This window comes from Eleutherodactylus coqui, chromosome 5, assembly GCF_035609145.1.
Source record: "Eleutherodactylus coqui strain aEleCoq1 chromosome 5, aEleCoq1.hap1, whole genome shotgun sequence".
Taxonomy (NCBI): Eukaryota; Metazoa; Chordata; class Amphibia; order Anura; family Eleutherodactylidae; genus Eleutherodactylus; species Eleutherodactylus coqui.
The window spans coordinates 107,550,336-107,564,131 of NC_089841.1; the positions used below are offsets into that span (position 1 = coordinate 107,550,336).

At 41.1% G+C, this 13,796-nt stretch overlaps 1 protein-coding gene across 1 annotated transcript in view; it reads right to left on the minus strand.

The window, feature by feature from the left end:
• The window catches only part of ARB2A (ARB2 cotranscriptional regulator A), a 449,497-nt gene that overhangs the window by 237,172 nt on the left and 198,529 nt on the right, over positions 1-13,796 (minus strand). Inside the window, exon 8 of the mRNA XM_066602994.1 lies at positions 9,968-10,087. Coding sequence (XP_066459091.1) covers positions 9,968-10,087 — 120 coding nt within the window. The remainder of the gene's footprint in view (positions 1-9,967; positions 10,088-13,796) is intronic.

Here is a 13,796-nt window from a genome sequence, read left to right on the forward strand (position 1 = left end):
ATGCTCACAGAAAAGTGCCTGGAAGCCTGTAAGGACGGTGGACGATGCCTACTAGGTGAGTATTTTTTTTTTTCAGCTTCTTAGGCTGCGTTATCAGCTGTGCTAAAAATCCAGCCAAAACACAGGCAAAATGCAAGCCAGCGCTGCTGAAACTGCAGTATACGCAGCGATGAAAAACGCTGCATTTACTGCAAACGCCTGTGTGAGGGATGCCTAAGGATACAGATTCAGCAGTCGTTAACATGACTGGTGTATTGTGATAACTACAATGTTATTATAACATATTAAATGTCATCCCCTCAAAACTTTGCTTTCTTTCTACAGTCATACCATACCTATATAATTTCCCCCTGCAGAATGCCTCCTCCCCAGAGTGCTTTCCTCCCCATTTACAGTCTGTGTGATCTGCTCCCCCTGAATACTTACACGTTTTTCCCCATTCTTCACACTGTGATTTGTAAAACCTCTTCTCCTCTGCATTACTATCTCTTACAATATGGGAGCAATAAAGCACAGCTCTGAGCCAATATAGGAGCAGTGATCTGTCAGATTTAGCAGGGCAGTCAGCTAGGTGAACCAGTTAGGGTTCCTTCACACTGAGCAACTTTCAAACAGTCGCTCAGAAAAGTTGCTGAAGTGTATGAATGACAGTTGTTTAAAAGCTTTTACACAAAGTGCTTATTGTTCATTAGTTGCTTACTGACATATCATTCCTAGAGGGAATCTCCATGCAAATCAGTTTGCAAGTCATTCATATCTGAACGACTGTGCCTCTACACCAGACAAGTATTGATCAACCAGCAACAATTTTTTAGGGGAACTGAAATGAAATGACTAATGAGCAAATTAGCACTTGTCACCCTATTTGTGGCTGTGTTTACACTGAATGGCTGTCATTTGAATTGGCTCTTTGAGCGATGGTCGGCCCATTTAAAGCCACCCTGCTGTAGCAAAATGGTAGAAGACTTTTAATGAAGATAAAAGTAAATGAGCAACTTAAGAACAATTACTGCAAAAAGGTGTCCACAGCCTTTAAATAGACGCTGTCACCTACTTTTAGCCCTATAAGTTAAGCTTGTGGGCTGAACCTGTTAAGTCTAGGGATGTAAGTATTATACTTACCTTCCCCGTGGAAGCCGCCACTGCAGCCCATTCCTATAAAATTAGAACGGGCAGACTACTTAGCACGCCGCTCAATGCATTGAGCAGTGGCTTTCAGTGGTGACCCTGAGGGAATGATAGGGGAGGGGAATATAACACTTACACCCCCAGACGCAGTGGGTCACCTACTTTCAGCTCATAGGCTTAGCTTAAAGTGCTAAAAGTAGGGGACAGATTCCATTTAAGCTTGAAGTGACAATTGTACTGACCACCTTCTAATAATTGTTCTTTTTTTCCCCTTTTATTACATAGCTGTTATTCGTGATGCCAATTGTAAAATAATCATGAAGCTCATTGGCAGCCCTTGACAGCTATATTATGAAGTCTTGTGGATGGCTGGTGGGTGCCAGCCTACTTTTTAACGCACCGTTGCACTTCATCAAACAAAAACATCTAAACTTTACAATGTTTCTAACGTGATGCAACAATTGTGAGCGCATTTTTAACCATTCCAGCATTCAAAGCCTCCAGCACATGTACTGCGCATTGTGGAAAGGATTATTAACAGCTGCCTCCAGTTCCCAAATGGCATTAATGTTTTTCTTCCACTCACCAGCTTTTTGCTGATATTAAGAACTTTATCTCTTCCTTCTCTGAGAAATCCAAAAGGGATTGGAACCATTAAATTACAAAACGTAATAAAAAAATAAACTTCTGTAACGCCCGTGGAACCGATACTGTTTCTGTCCTTGTAACCTCTAAAATGAGTGTTCTGGAAAAACAGCTTTATATCACTACTCTAAGCACGCTGTTGGGATGCCTGTGCAGCTCAGTCTGTGTATGCACAGAAATATATCAATTATAAATAGCTCGACATAAATAAGTAATTCCGTCGTTCTCCATATATAAGCAGCACACAAACATCACCGATACACAGTCATCTGAAAACAGGCTAATGAGGAGATCAGATTACTGGAGTGCAGAGGAATAAGTGCCGTGCTCTCACTCCACCCAACGACCCCCCCCCCCCCCAAAAAAAGAAAACCCTTTTTTCACCACTTGTTTTAATAAAAGCAGCATCTTATATCTTCACGCTGCTCCACGGGGCCTCCTGCCAAATAATGCAATGCTATGATTGACTGTAACAAACTGTGACAGTGAATTTGCAACTTTAATCCCATGTAGATCACACTAAAATGCTATTATTTCAACACTATCCATATTATTTCATGGTGCTGCGTTCTCATAACTTGTTAATTTTGTGACCCTGAGTCGAAAGGGGAATAGACTGGTGACTCTGTTGCGCATGCGCATTGTTGTCTTAGTTGAGGTCTATGAAGAGTGACAGAAACAGCAAGGGGTAGGTCTGCCTAGAACACCATGTTACAGTGGATATATTGATAGAATGTATACAAAAAGTAACAGCAACTTTGTTAAAATATGGCATTGAGAGTCTATATTAAAGGGGTTGTCACGCAGCAGCAAGTGGGGTTATACACTTCTGTATGGCCATATTAATGCACTTTGTAATGTACATCGTGCATTAAATATGAGCCATACAGAAGTTATTCACTTACCTGCTCCGTTGCTAGCGTCCCCGTCGCCATGGATCCGTCTAATTCTGATGGCTTCTTGCTTTTTTAGATGCGCTTGCGCTGTGCGGTCTTCTGCCTGGTGAATGGGGCCGCTCGTGCCGGAGAGCTGGTCATCGTAGCTCCGCCCTGTCACGTGTGCCGATTCCAGCCAATCAGGAGGCTGGAATCTGCAATGGACCGCACAGAGCCCATGGTGCACCATGGGAGAAGACCCGCGCTGCACCGTGGGAGAAAACCGCAGTGCATCCCTGGGAAAGGACAGGCAGCCATCTTAGGGAGAAGATTTTTTAAAGTCCTTATTTCATCGGATCGGTGAGTAGCAAGCGGTTTAAAAACCGCTTTAATTTGCTATTTTATGCCAGGGGGGTGACAGGGGGAATGGGGTAAGGTAAAATTTTGAGGTTTGCCGCGAGACAACCCCTTTAAACTTCAGAGCTGAAATCATAATTCTGTTGGTTGTTAATGAAAAAAATAACAGACTATTAGCATGTTGACAGACAGCTAAGCTCCTTACATTACAGTGGCATAGTCAATGTTTTCAAATCCCTTAATATATTATACAGTGCCTAAAGACTGAGTTCAGATCAATGTAGCAAGGTCTATGGCAGACTTAGACCAAACAAGATACACTTTAGGGCTTGTCTTTGAACAGACATCGCTAGCAGATCCTAGTGGTCTACCACCAAAGTCTGATTGTCTATGGTCTGACTGTTGCAACCACCGCAGTTTGCTAGAAAAAGGTTGTGCTAGTATTAAGAAAGCAACCTACATCATCTTCTGACAATATTGGTCTTTAACCCCTTAAAGACATGGCCTATTTTGGGCTTAAGGGCGCAATGATTTTTTTTGGATTTTCATTTCCACTTTTCAAGAGCCATAAACTTTTTTTTCATTGACACAGCTGTAAAGGGCTTTTTTTTGGGGGGGGGGGGGTCGCAAAGTATAGTTTTTTTGGATGCATATAATGTATTGTAAAACTTGCATTATTTATTTTTTGAGAGCAGGGAGAGAAAACACATCAGTTCTTCCATTTTTTTTTAATTTTTAATTTTTTTACAGCGTCAATCGCATAATTATAAATTTCCTTAATGCAACCCTCTGATTTTAGAACAATCTTTTGTCCCAGTACTGGAAAGGGCAGTTATATTACTTGCTGTTGGTCTTGTATGCCAACACCCATCTGATCCGCTGGTTCTGGATCCTGTTTTCAGCTATCCAAGATGGCTGATACAATCTTCCGGCTACTTAATCCCCACTACCAATGCACTATACATGCTCTCTGATTGGACAGAGCTGCTCACATGATCAGCACTGGCCAATCAGAGAGTGCTGCACAGTACGCATGACGTAGCTAGAAAATAGCAGTAGCCAAGTACAAAAAATAAATCCCTTTCTAGCTTCCACTTTAAAAAAAATCTGGCGTTGTTCTGCTGCTCTTCTCAGCCAAAGGTAACCACAGCCACATGTAAATAGTGGTGCCACAAGTGACTGTATTCTCCAGTGGAAATCCATTCGAGATTGCCATCACCTGATCAAAACACATGGTGTTTGGATATCATTTCACTTTGCACAAAAATGTACCTCGGAACAGTCATTGGAGGAGAGGATCATGTAAATAGAGTGGTAGGGCTTATTTTCGGGGAATGTCTTATTTTACTTACCCAGCAGGCTCAGTCCAGGTCCTTCCCCCTGCTTTCCAGAGCTCTGGCACAGTTCCCACAGCCCTCATCCACCCACACAGGATCACTTATTGATTACAAAATTCATGAATCCCACCTCCACGAAAAGATGGCTGTGATTGCTTCTCAAGCGCTGCATTGATTGGCTGAGCCACGGCACTCGAAGAACCAATCACAGCCATCGTGTCATCAAGGCGGGATTTAGGAATTGGCTGAGCCATGGATGTGGACTGTGGGAACCACGTTGGAGCTCTGGAAAGCAGCAAGACAGACCTGGATCGAGCCTGTTGGGTAAGTGACTCGGCTGACCCAGAAAAGCATGCAATTGTATTTTTACGGCCCTGTTCACACACCAAATGTATTCCTATTGACTTTTTTTTAACTGTAGCAAGGGCTTATTTTCATGGTAGGGCATATATTCCAAGTCTGTCAAAAAATCCTGAAAAATCACGCTAGGGCTTATTTTCGAGTTAAGTCTTATTTTTGGGGAAACCTCATAGATGGTTAAGATAACGCGTTAGGATAACTTTCTGTGCCATACTTTATTGACCATTTCAATAGCTTTTAAATGGGTTGGAGTGTTGAGCTACAATAGCTTTTCAGTGTCCAGAGAGAACATAACCTTTCAGAAAAAGTTATCACAGTCAAGTTAAACCTGGCTACATTTTGCCTTAGTGCATTGCTTATTTCTTTTGCTCGTCTCTTCCTTCATTTATTCTAGTAACCACGAGGTTTTAGACTACCCCTTCGATGCCCAGCACTAACTTCTTTCTTTGCTTATTCAATTTATGTACTTAACCCAGATTGTAACATCAACTAAAATTACAGTTCTGCTTTTGCCCGCAATCTTTCCAGAATGTCAGCATCTGGAGTGCGGTCCCTCTACGGACAACTGTCCATTCTTCTAATGATTAAACAGAAGAAAAATCTCAAAACTGCAAAGTGAAACAATTTTGTTTAGGGTTTTGGAACAACAGGGAGAAGAAAGCCTCTAAGCCTACAGTATTACTCAACATCCCGCAGAACAACAATTAAATAACATAATAAAGTTGGGGACGAAAAATAAAGTTGATTCAGTGAGAAATATGGTTGAAAGAGATAAGATATTTATTCTCCCTGCAGTTTAAGAGAATAATACTTGCTGCAGGTTAAAGATAATTGCTTAGTGGCACCAAATACTCCAAGAGTCTCGCCTGTCCTGTCTCTTTGTTATCAGCTGTCCATATCCAGAATGCCATTATTACTAAAGATTTCATTGTCAGCCGCAATATCATATGAACATTCCCTTGTCTCGGATTACATCACATAGGACACACGTAAAAGAGATATTAATAGCAGGTTTTTTTACTCTTACTATGCTGGTTTAAGGAGGTCGTTTTCGGATGGGGCTACATGGAGACACACAACTTAGTAAATGTAACTATCAAGCTACAGTCCAATGAATATAGTGAGTCGCATACAACTGAGTGCACTCCTGCGGACTGAAGCGGTCACTTAGCAGTTAAAAAATTGGAAAATGGCCATGCAGCTTTATACCAGGTAGTCTGATGTGCTGCTCATGGATTTCCAAGACTTCTCATGGTATACATTAGCTCCTTAAGACTAGAATAACATTCATTGAATCTACTGCTTGCTCCTAATTTATCCAATAAGCTACAGAAGCAACTTTTTCTATGCAGAAGGGGCTAGTATATCAGTATTACGGAATTTGTAATTTATATCGTTCATCTGAAACTAAGGATTAGCAGGGAAATTACTGCACGCTTATAGTGTGAGTTACTGAGATAATCAGGGCTGTGGAGTCGGAAAGCCAAGCCTCCAACTCCTCAATTTTCCCAGACTCAGACTCCTTTCTATAAGTTTTGAAGTGATACATTTACTGTATTGTAATGGTAATATCAGACTTCTTGTCACCCAATATAATGAAATAATCAAGCTATTTAGATAGAACATGAAATATATTTATTGGAATATACTTTCAGAACACAAAACTTTACTAAATTGTAAATACGCAATACACTATGTGTTTAGCAAGTTGCCGTTCCCACATCCTGGTTATCAATGTTTTTGATAAACAGGGGCTTAGATGGATAGAAGATATATTTATAGGACAGGTCAAAACTTTCCTAAATTCCTATAAAAGGAGATATGCAACAGATTCTAAATTGAATTATTTATACCATATCTATAAAATATATATTTTTTTTATAAGCCATTTTTGGAGTTGGCACATTTCTCCCTTCTCCACCAAAATGTGACTCTAACTCCAACTCTACGACTCCAACCCGATAGCCCTGGAAATAACTGACGACATCATGCAACTAGAGGGGCATCACAGCACAAGGTTCTCTGTCTTGTCTGGTCAGCTCTCAAGAAATACCCCTATGATATGTTCAAAGTGCGGAAGCAGAGATTTAGCATGAGTAGCCTGAGAATTGAAGCCACTGTGCCCAATTATTTTTGAACTTTGCCAACTGGTCCAGTCTGGTGGCCCCTAGAACCAACTTTTACTGATACCTCTAACTAAGACATGCGCTCAATGCTTAGTTCCTAGAGCCACATCAGTACCTTTACACGTATCCCTTGATAGGAGTTTTGCGCACACAAGGACCAAGGGGGTTAACCTCACAGATATGTACACATCTCATTCAAGCTAAAATTCCATACGTAGAGCTGGGTGTCCTTGACAAATGGCGAGAAATAATCCCCTCGCTCTCTGAAGAGGAGTGGAGTACCGCAATGTCCTCCTACACTTCAGTCCCACCAGCAGCTAACAACAAAATGATTCAATTGCACATCATACATCAATGCTATCTGACACCAAGCAGACTCTTTAAAATGAATAGAACTCCTAACACACAATGTCATCGCTGTCAGACACCCAATGCTAACTTTAACCATTTGATGTGGGGCTGTCCGATGGCTACCTCTTCTGGACGGAGGTTACAGACTTCCTGGGACAACTATTGGGGGTGCCACTCCCCCCAAACCCTGCTGTATGTCTGCTAGATATCCTGGATGAAGAGCGGTGGTAATCCCATATCTATATTTTTCTTGGTGAGGTGCTGTTTCCGGCCCGCAAGGCTGTAGCAATACGCCGGATGGATAGGAGACCCCCGACGCTCCCCCAATCGCGTAATCTAGTCAATTCTATTCTCCCACATGAAAAAATAGTATATAAAAATAGAAAGTGCCCAGATAAAATCTGGGGAATTTGGGGCGGCTCATCAACCACAGCCCACAAGCAAAAAGCATTTCAGCAATTAACATGAGGTCTTTGACCTTCTCAGGAACCACATAGCTCTTCATAGGTAAGGTGATTATATCCTGACCTCAACAAGATACCTCATCATATATGTTATGTTATACAGTGTCACTGAGTTATATAATTTAATAGGTTCTTTTATTCTTTTTGTAAAAAAAAATAGACAAAAAAGTATAGAAAACGTATGACTATATATTTTGCATATACACTAAATAAATGTACACAATTCCTTAACATTGCATATGTTTATATACTTTTCTTCCCATGTACATTTAAAGCATTTGCTGAATATACATTAAAAAGGTAATGTGATCAACCCCTAATACAGCAAGTGATAGATAAGTTACATAGAATTTCAGGTCTCTGACTCACAGTGCAGAGTGTCGGTGTATTCCTATGTGATGCAGCTTCTCACTTGTCATACGTTACTCTCTTACAGGTAAGCAAGAGAACAGTATGAAGCTGCATCTCATATACTGCATATATACACGGTGGAGAGCCTGCACACAGCACTTACATATAGTATAGACTGTGAAGTTAGAGGCGTTAGTGCTACAACTCTATAGCTAATCACTGTCACTGGTTAGAAAAACTGGCTGTTTTCTTCCAAACAGCGCTACTCTTTTCCATAAGGTTGTGTGTGGTATTGCAGCTCAACTCCACTGAAGTGTATTGGAGCTGAGCTGCAATACCAGAGACAACCCCCAAACAAGGGTGGCATCATATTTGGAAGAAAGCAGCTATGTTTGTTTAACCCTGGACAGCCTCTTTAAGGACTTACCCACTAAATTACTCTTTTAGATAAGGCAAAAATAATATTTTCAGCAGCACTCTATACATGGAATAGGCATAAAGACGAACAAGGAAGGTGGAGTTGGGTGGGCGGGGAGGGATCGGAGGGATTTGATAGACGATGATGCAGTCCTGTGGTTGACAGGAAGTCCTCCACGCAGGGAAACCTACCTACTGTCTACACACAAAGGTTAGTTCTGGACTGGTTGTCCTAATCGGATCACAAGACAAAGCTGCCCATAGTGAAAGGGGCCAAAATGTATGGATGTAACTAAGATTGGATGCAACACAGATAAGATATTAACTCGCCAGCAATATCCTATGTCCAAAAATTGATGTGGTAATGCCTCATAAAACATCTTCAAGTCATCCAGCAAACACATATGTGCAAATCAACAGCATGCAGCCAATGTTAATTATCAGTCAAGAACAATGGGGCTCACAATCTAATTGTATGAAAGGCCTAGTCCTAGGGCACATAATGGTCATATTTTTACCCTCAGGTCTTCCTCACTAAACCTTGAGTCTGTCTTCTGGATTTATGAAGGCACTCATAACTACTGTCCTCACACTACTACTGGCGACCACAACTATTCTGTCTAATGCCTCCGCCTGGTGAAAAGCCATAAAATACATAAAATAGAGAATATGTACAGAAAACACATATCGGCGTGTTACAAAGAATCATTGTTAAATGACAGAAAAGTAATTATTTTATTACATTTCAAAGCATCATCTAACAAGGAAAAGACATAGGCTCAAAGACTAATTACACTGTAGCCTTACGCCTTTATGTAGTACTATGAAAACATATCTCCCTATCTAAATAGTACGGAAATGATCAAATCTAAAAATAAGAAAAAAATAACAAATCTGTCCTGACTTAAATAACTTTATAGTAGCGGCCATGTTAATACTAAAGAGTTAACTTCATGGTAAACTCAGCCCCCCTGGGGCTGTATACATGTATCCATGGCTCAGCCCACACTCTCTTCTACCTGTGCTTTATACACAGCAGCCCCCTATAGAAAATATGTGGCGGATCTGATGCTGTTCAAATCTGTTGGAAGAACCCATTACCATTAGCAAAAACCTGACCAGATCAATGCACATCAAGAGGGGCAGGCAATGTGCCCACTGAGCCACGGCTGTGTTGTTTACATGTGGCAACGGTCAGCCATGGGGGAATAAACGTATCAAGAGAATACAAATGCAATATATTTGTATTAACATGGCTACTTATAGCAAATACTAAAAAAAGTTATTTAAGATTTTGAATCTTTGCAAATAAGTGTGATGTACAGTGACCTCTATATGCGCATCACATGTATTAAGGCTGCCAGGTGGATGTCCCTGATCTAATCTTAAGGACCAAGTTCTCCAGCACACTGTATATTCTATTACGACCTAAGGTGACATATAAATGGGACATATATAGAAAACACTTTACGCGCCACTTAATAAAATTTGCTATTACATAAAAATTCTTTAGGCATAAAATAAGATATATCTAAGATTGTAAAGACACAACTTACCAGTTCCACAAAAGCGAGTCCTCCGTAACTGTGTGCAACAAAAAAGACATTTTCTGCAGGTGCTTTTGAGATGAAGTTGTCCCATACATATAATGCATGCTCCTCAGGACTGCCATTCTCCTGCAAAAAAAGATTAACAGGTGGTAAACCCAAACCAAAGAACGGCTTCTTCCATTATGCATTTTGGAATGTGTGATTAGGAAAGATTCACGGGAGACATGTACTTGTGTAGAGTATAGTAATGTCTACATGTAAGGGGCTTAGATGTCTCAAAGCAAATGTACAGTGGGTGTTATCGAGAAAAGATTACTCCTACACTTAGACGGGTTTTCCAGTCAAATACTATTGATGACCTATCACCACTACTCGGGACCCCAACCGATCAGCTGAGCGGGCGCATGCTATCAGTGCCGCAATAACAGAGGTCAGCCCGGAAGCCTTTGCGTCGACCTCCATGTAGTGGCCGGCACTTGTAACTGCAGGAATGGCTCTCACTGAGGTGTTGAACATATATGGGCACCCCTTTAAGTTGCCCATACATATTCAATAGCTGTCGGCCAAACACTTTCTCTCAGCTTTTTTATTCACATTAAGACTTGGTACAGCTGAGCATACCCATGTTTTTATTGGCAGAGGAAGGTATGTCGCTGCCAGACACTGCTGGTGGCAGCTTATCTCCAGGATAAACAAAAGGATCAGGTGTTAAAATTCAATGAGCCAGGTCCTTCTGGAGGCCCCCATACACATCAGAACAACCGAAATCAGCAGGTTTGGATGACTTTTCTCTAAAGTGTATATAGGGGTCCTTAAGTTAGAAATCATTATTTAGGACTTACTGTAGCAGACTCAAGCACTGCTATACAACACACCACTATGCGAAAAGGTTAGGTATCCTAGATAATATATATCTTGATTTAGGGGTACATTTCATATATTGTGTATTAGAAAATTCTAAATTCACAAATATTTATTTTCAAGGGACTGAATCATAGAACCTTAGAGTTGGAAGGGACCTCCAGGGTCATCGGGTCCAACCCCCTGCTCAGTGCAGGATTCACTAAATCATCGCAGACAGATGACTGTCCAGCCTTTGTTTAAGCACTTCCATTGAAGGAGAACTCGCCACCTCCCATGGTAACCTGTTCCACTCATTGATCCCCCTCACTGTCTAATATCTAATCAGTGTCTCCTCCCTTTCAGCTTCATCCCATTGCTTCTAGTCTTTCCTTATGCAAATGAGAATAGGGCTGATCCCTCTGCAGTGTGACAGCCCTTCAGATATTTGTAGACCGCTATTGTCGCCTCTCGGCTTTCTTTTTTACAAGCTAAATATTCTCAGGTCCTTTCTTTTTTTAATTTTGTAGCTACAGTATATAACATAGCACATGGGTACACAAGCCACAATGACATTATCCTACATCAGCAAAGCCTCCAAGATAGTGTGAAGGAATACAAATCAGCAAGAGTTGAGGACAGGAAACAATGGTCATTGTAGCAAATGAAAGATACATCAAGATGTGTCCCTTTAAAATTAGATGTTGTCCAGCATTGCCATCAGCCCTGAAGTCACAGAAAATACTGGAAAGTGCTATATTAGATAGCTGACTGCAAACAACAGTAGAGCAAAGAAGACGTCCTCTGCAGGTGCAGCTGTGAAGGGACTTTATTCAGAACTAAGGTGTTCAAGATGAAAATTACAAGTAAATTCAGATAGAGCTGAACAGCTCTCAAAGGACCCAATGGACTTTAATGGGATCCGACAGGCTTCCGGCATGCTGCTCAACAGTTTGCAGACAAAACAGCACAGCATGCTGCACTATTTTTGTCTGGGATCTTATGTTGGGGGCTCTGGACTGACCCTCTGATGTAGACATCAACACCAATGATTTAGGAAACCAGCACCCAACAACTGGCCTCATGAACACGTGCAGATCTGTCGGTATGGCAGGGGTCCCCCATTCAACTCAGCATAGGTCCCCTGTGATTAGATCTCAGGGTCGAAGGTTGCCATGGTAGCCCTGGGCTTAGAAAAGTTATGAAGTTCTAAAGCATTAAAAAATTCTATGAACACAGTATCATGATAATGGTACTGACTAGAGATGAGCGAACGTACTCGTTAAGGGCGATTTCGCAATCGAGCATCGCTATTTTCGAGTACCTGACTACTCAGGTGAAAAGATTCAGGGGGTGCCAGGGAGGCGGCGTGGTGGAGCGGGGGGTAGCAGTTGGGAACAGAGGGGAGCTCTCTCTTTCTCTCTCTCTCTACCCCCCCCCCCCACTCCCCTCTGCAACCCCTCCACTCACCCCCGGCGCCCCCCGAAGCTTTTCACCCGAGTAGTCAGGTACTCGAAAATAGTGATGCTCGATTGCGAAATCACCCTTAACGAGTACGTTCGCTCATCTCTAGTACTGACCCTTAGAAGGAATTCAACATGTCATTTATACCACATTGTGAGTGCTAAAAAAGCAAAAAACCCTGAAAAATACTAAGTATTTTTCTCCATTTCAATCCGTTTAAATTTTTTAAATTTTCTGTTACATAATATAGTAAATTAAAAAATACAACTTGGCCCACAAAAAAACAGATCCTCTTTCTTACACCTACACGGATGGGAAAAATAAAAAAGTTTTAATTCTTGGAACGTGGGGATTGAAAAAAAAAAAATGAAAACCCAAAAGTGGCTAATAGTTAAAGAGTTAAAGAACTAAAGAGAACTTACAAAGATACAATGTGTATGGAATTGAAGGTTACATGTACACCAAATAACCTGGACGAGTCTAAACAAGAGTAAATAAATAAATAAAATAAACGCCAATGTATTCCGCAGCACTTTCAGGTAATTTATTTATTAACCCCCACCAAGCCGGTTACTCATTTTACCGGCCTCGGAAGGATGGAAGGCTGAAGGTTGACTTTGAGCCAACTACCTGAACCAAGCGGGGATTGAACTTACAACCTTCTGAGCGAGAGCTTATCACTGCCTTAACACTTTGCACCACACGAGGCAGAACTGAAGTAATGCTTCTTCATCAATATCAACATCCTCAATAAGAAAATACTTTCTTCCAAACGATAAGAGAAACTTTTTCAGCCCCCGGAATCACAACCCTGATTTACCAAACCGGCATATCATTGCTGAGATTCATTTAATGTTTGCTCTTTGGGGAGAACAAAACAACACGTCTTCCCGTATAAATCACATATTTGGAATTAAATATCTGCGAGCCAGAAGTCTGAAGACGGTCACATTTTACACTAGGAGAACGAAGTTATTGAATGCAATGTTCGATAATTCTTAAATGTTTATGTTTTCTTTAAAGGTTGTAAAAAATGCAAGAAGTTATTACATTGCTGACATTACGGCACCTAGATTAGCGGCGAGGATATATTATTATGTTCTACTGCCTCTAAAGGACAACCATTTGAATTTACTAACGCAATATTACAGTCATTAATTGTTAAATACCAAGTTAAAGTAATGCAAGAGACAAAGCCTTATCGACCAGTGCAGATTCTAACATCTAGGCACTCCGAGGTCTGCATTTATGATGGACTACCTGCGCTGATAACACATGGAATTATCTAAACAACATTTGCATATTTGGGTAATTATTTCCTAAGGTTAATTAGCTGCTGCAAAGCAGTTCGCCCTTTGAGACTGCTTGCCGTGACAGGTTCACATACTTCCTGTACTGTTGCCAAATGTGACAGATTCTCTTCTGCAGACCGGATGCAGGAAACTTTGAGAACGGATATCTGTAGGAATGGTCTTTTAGAAAAAGTGTGATGTTAGGCAGCGGGAAGGAAGGAAGAGGTTCGTGCTGGCTC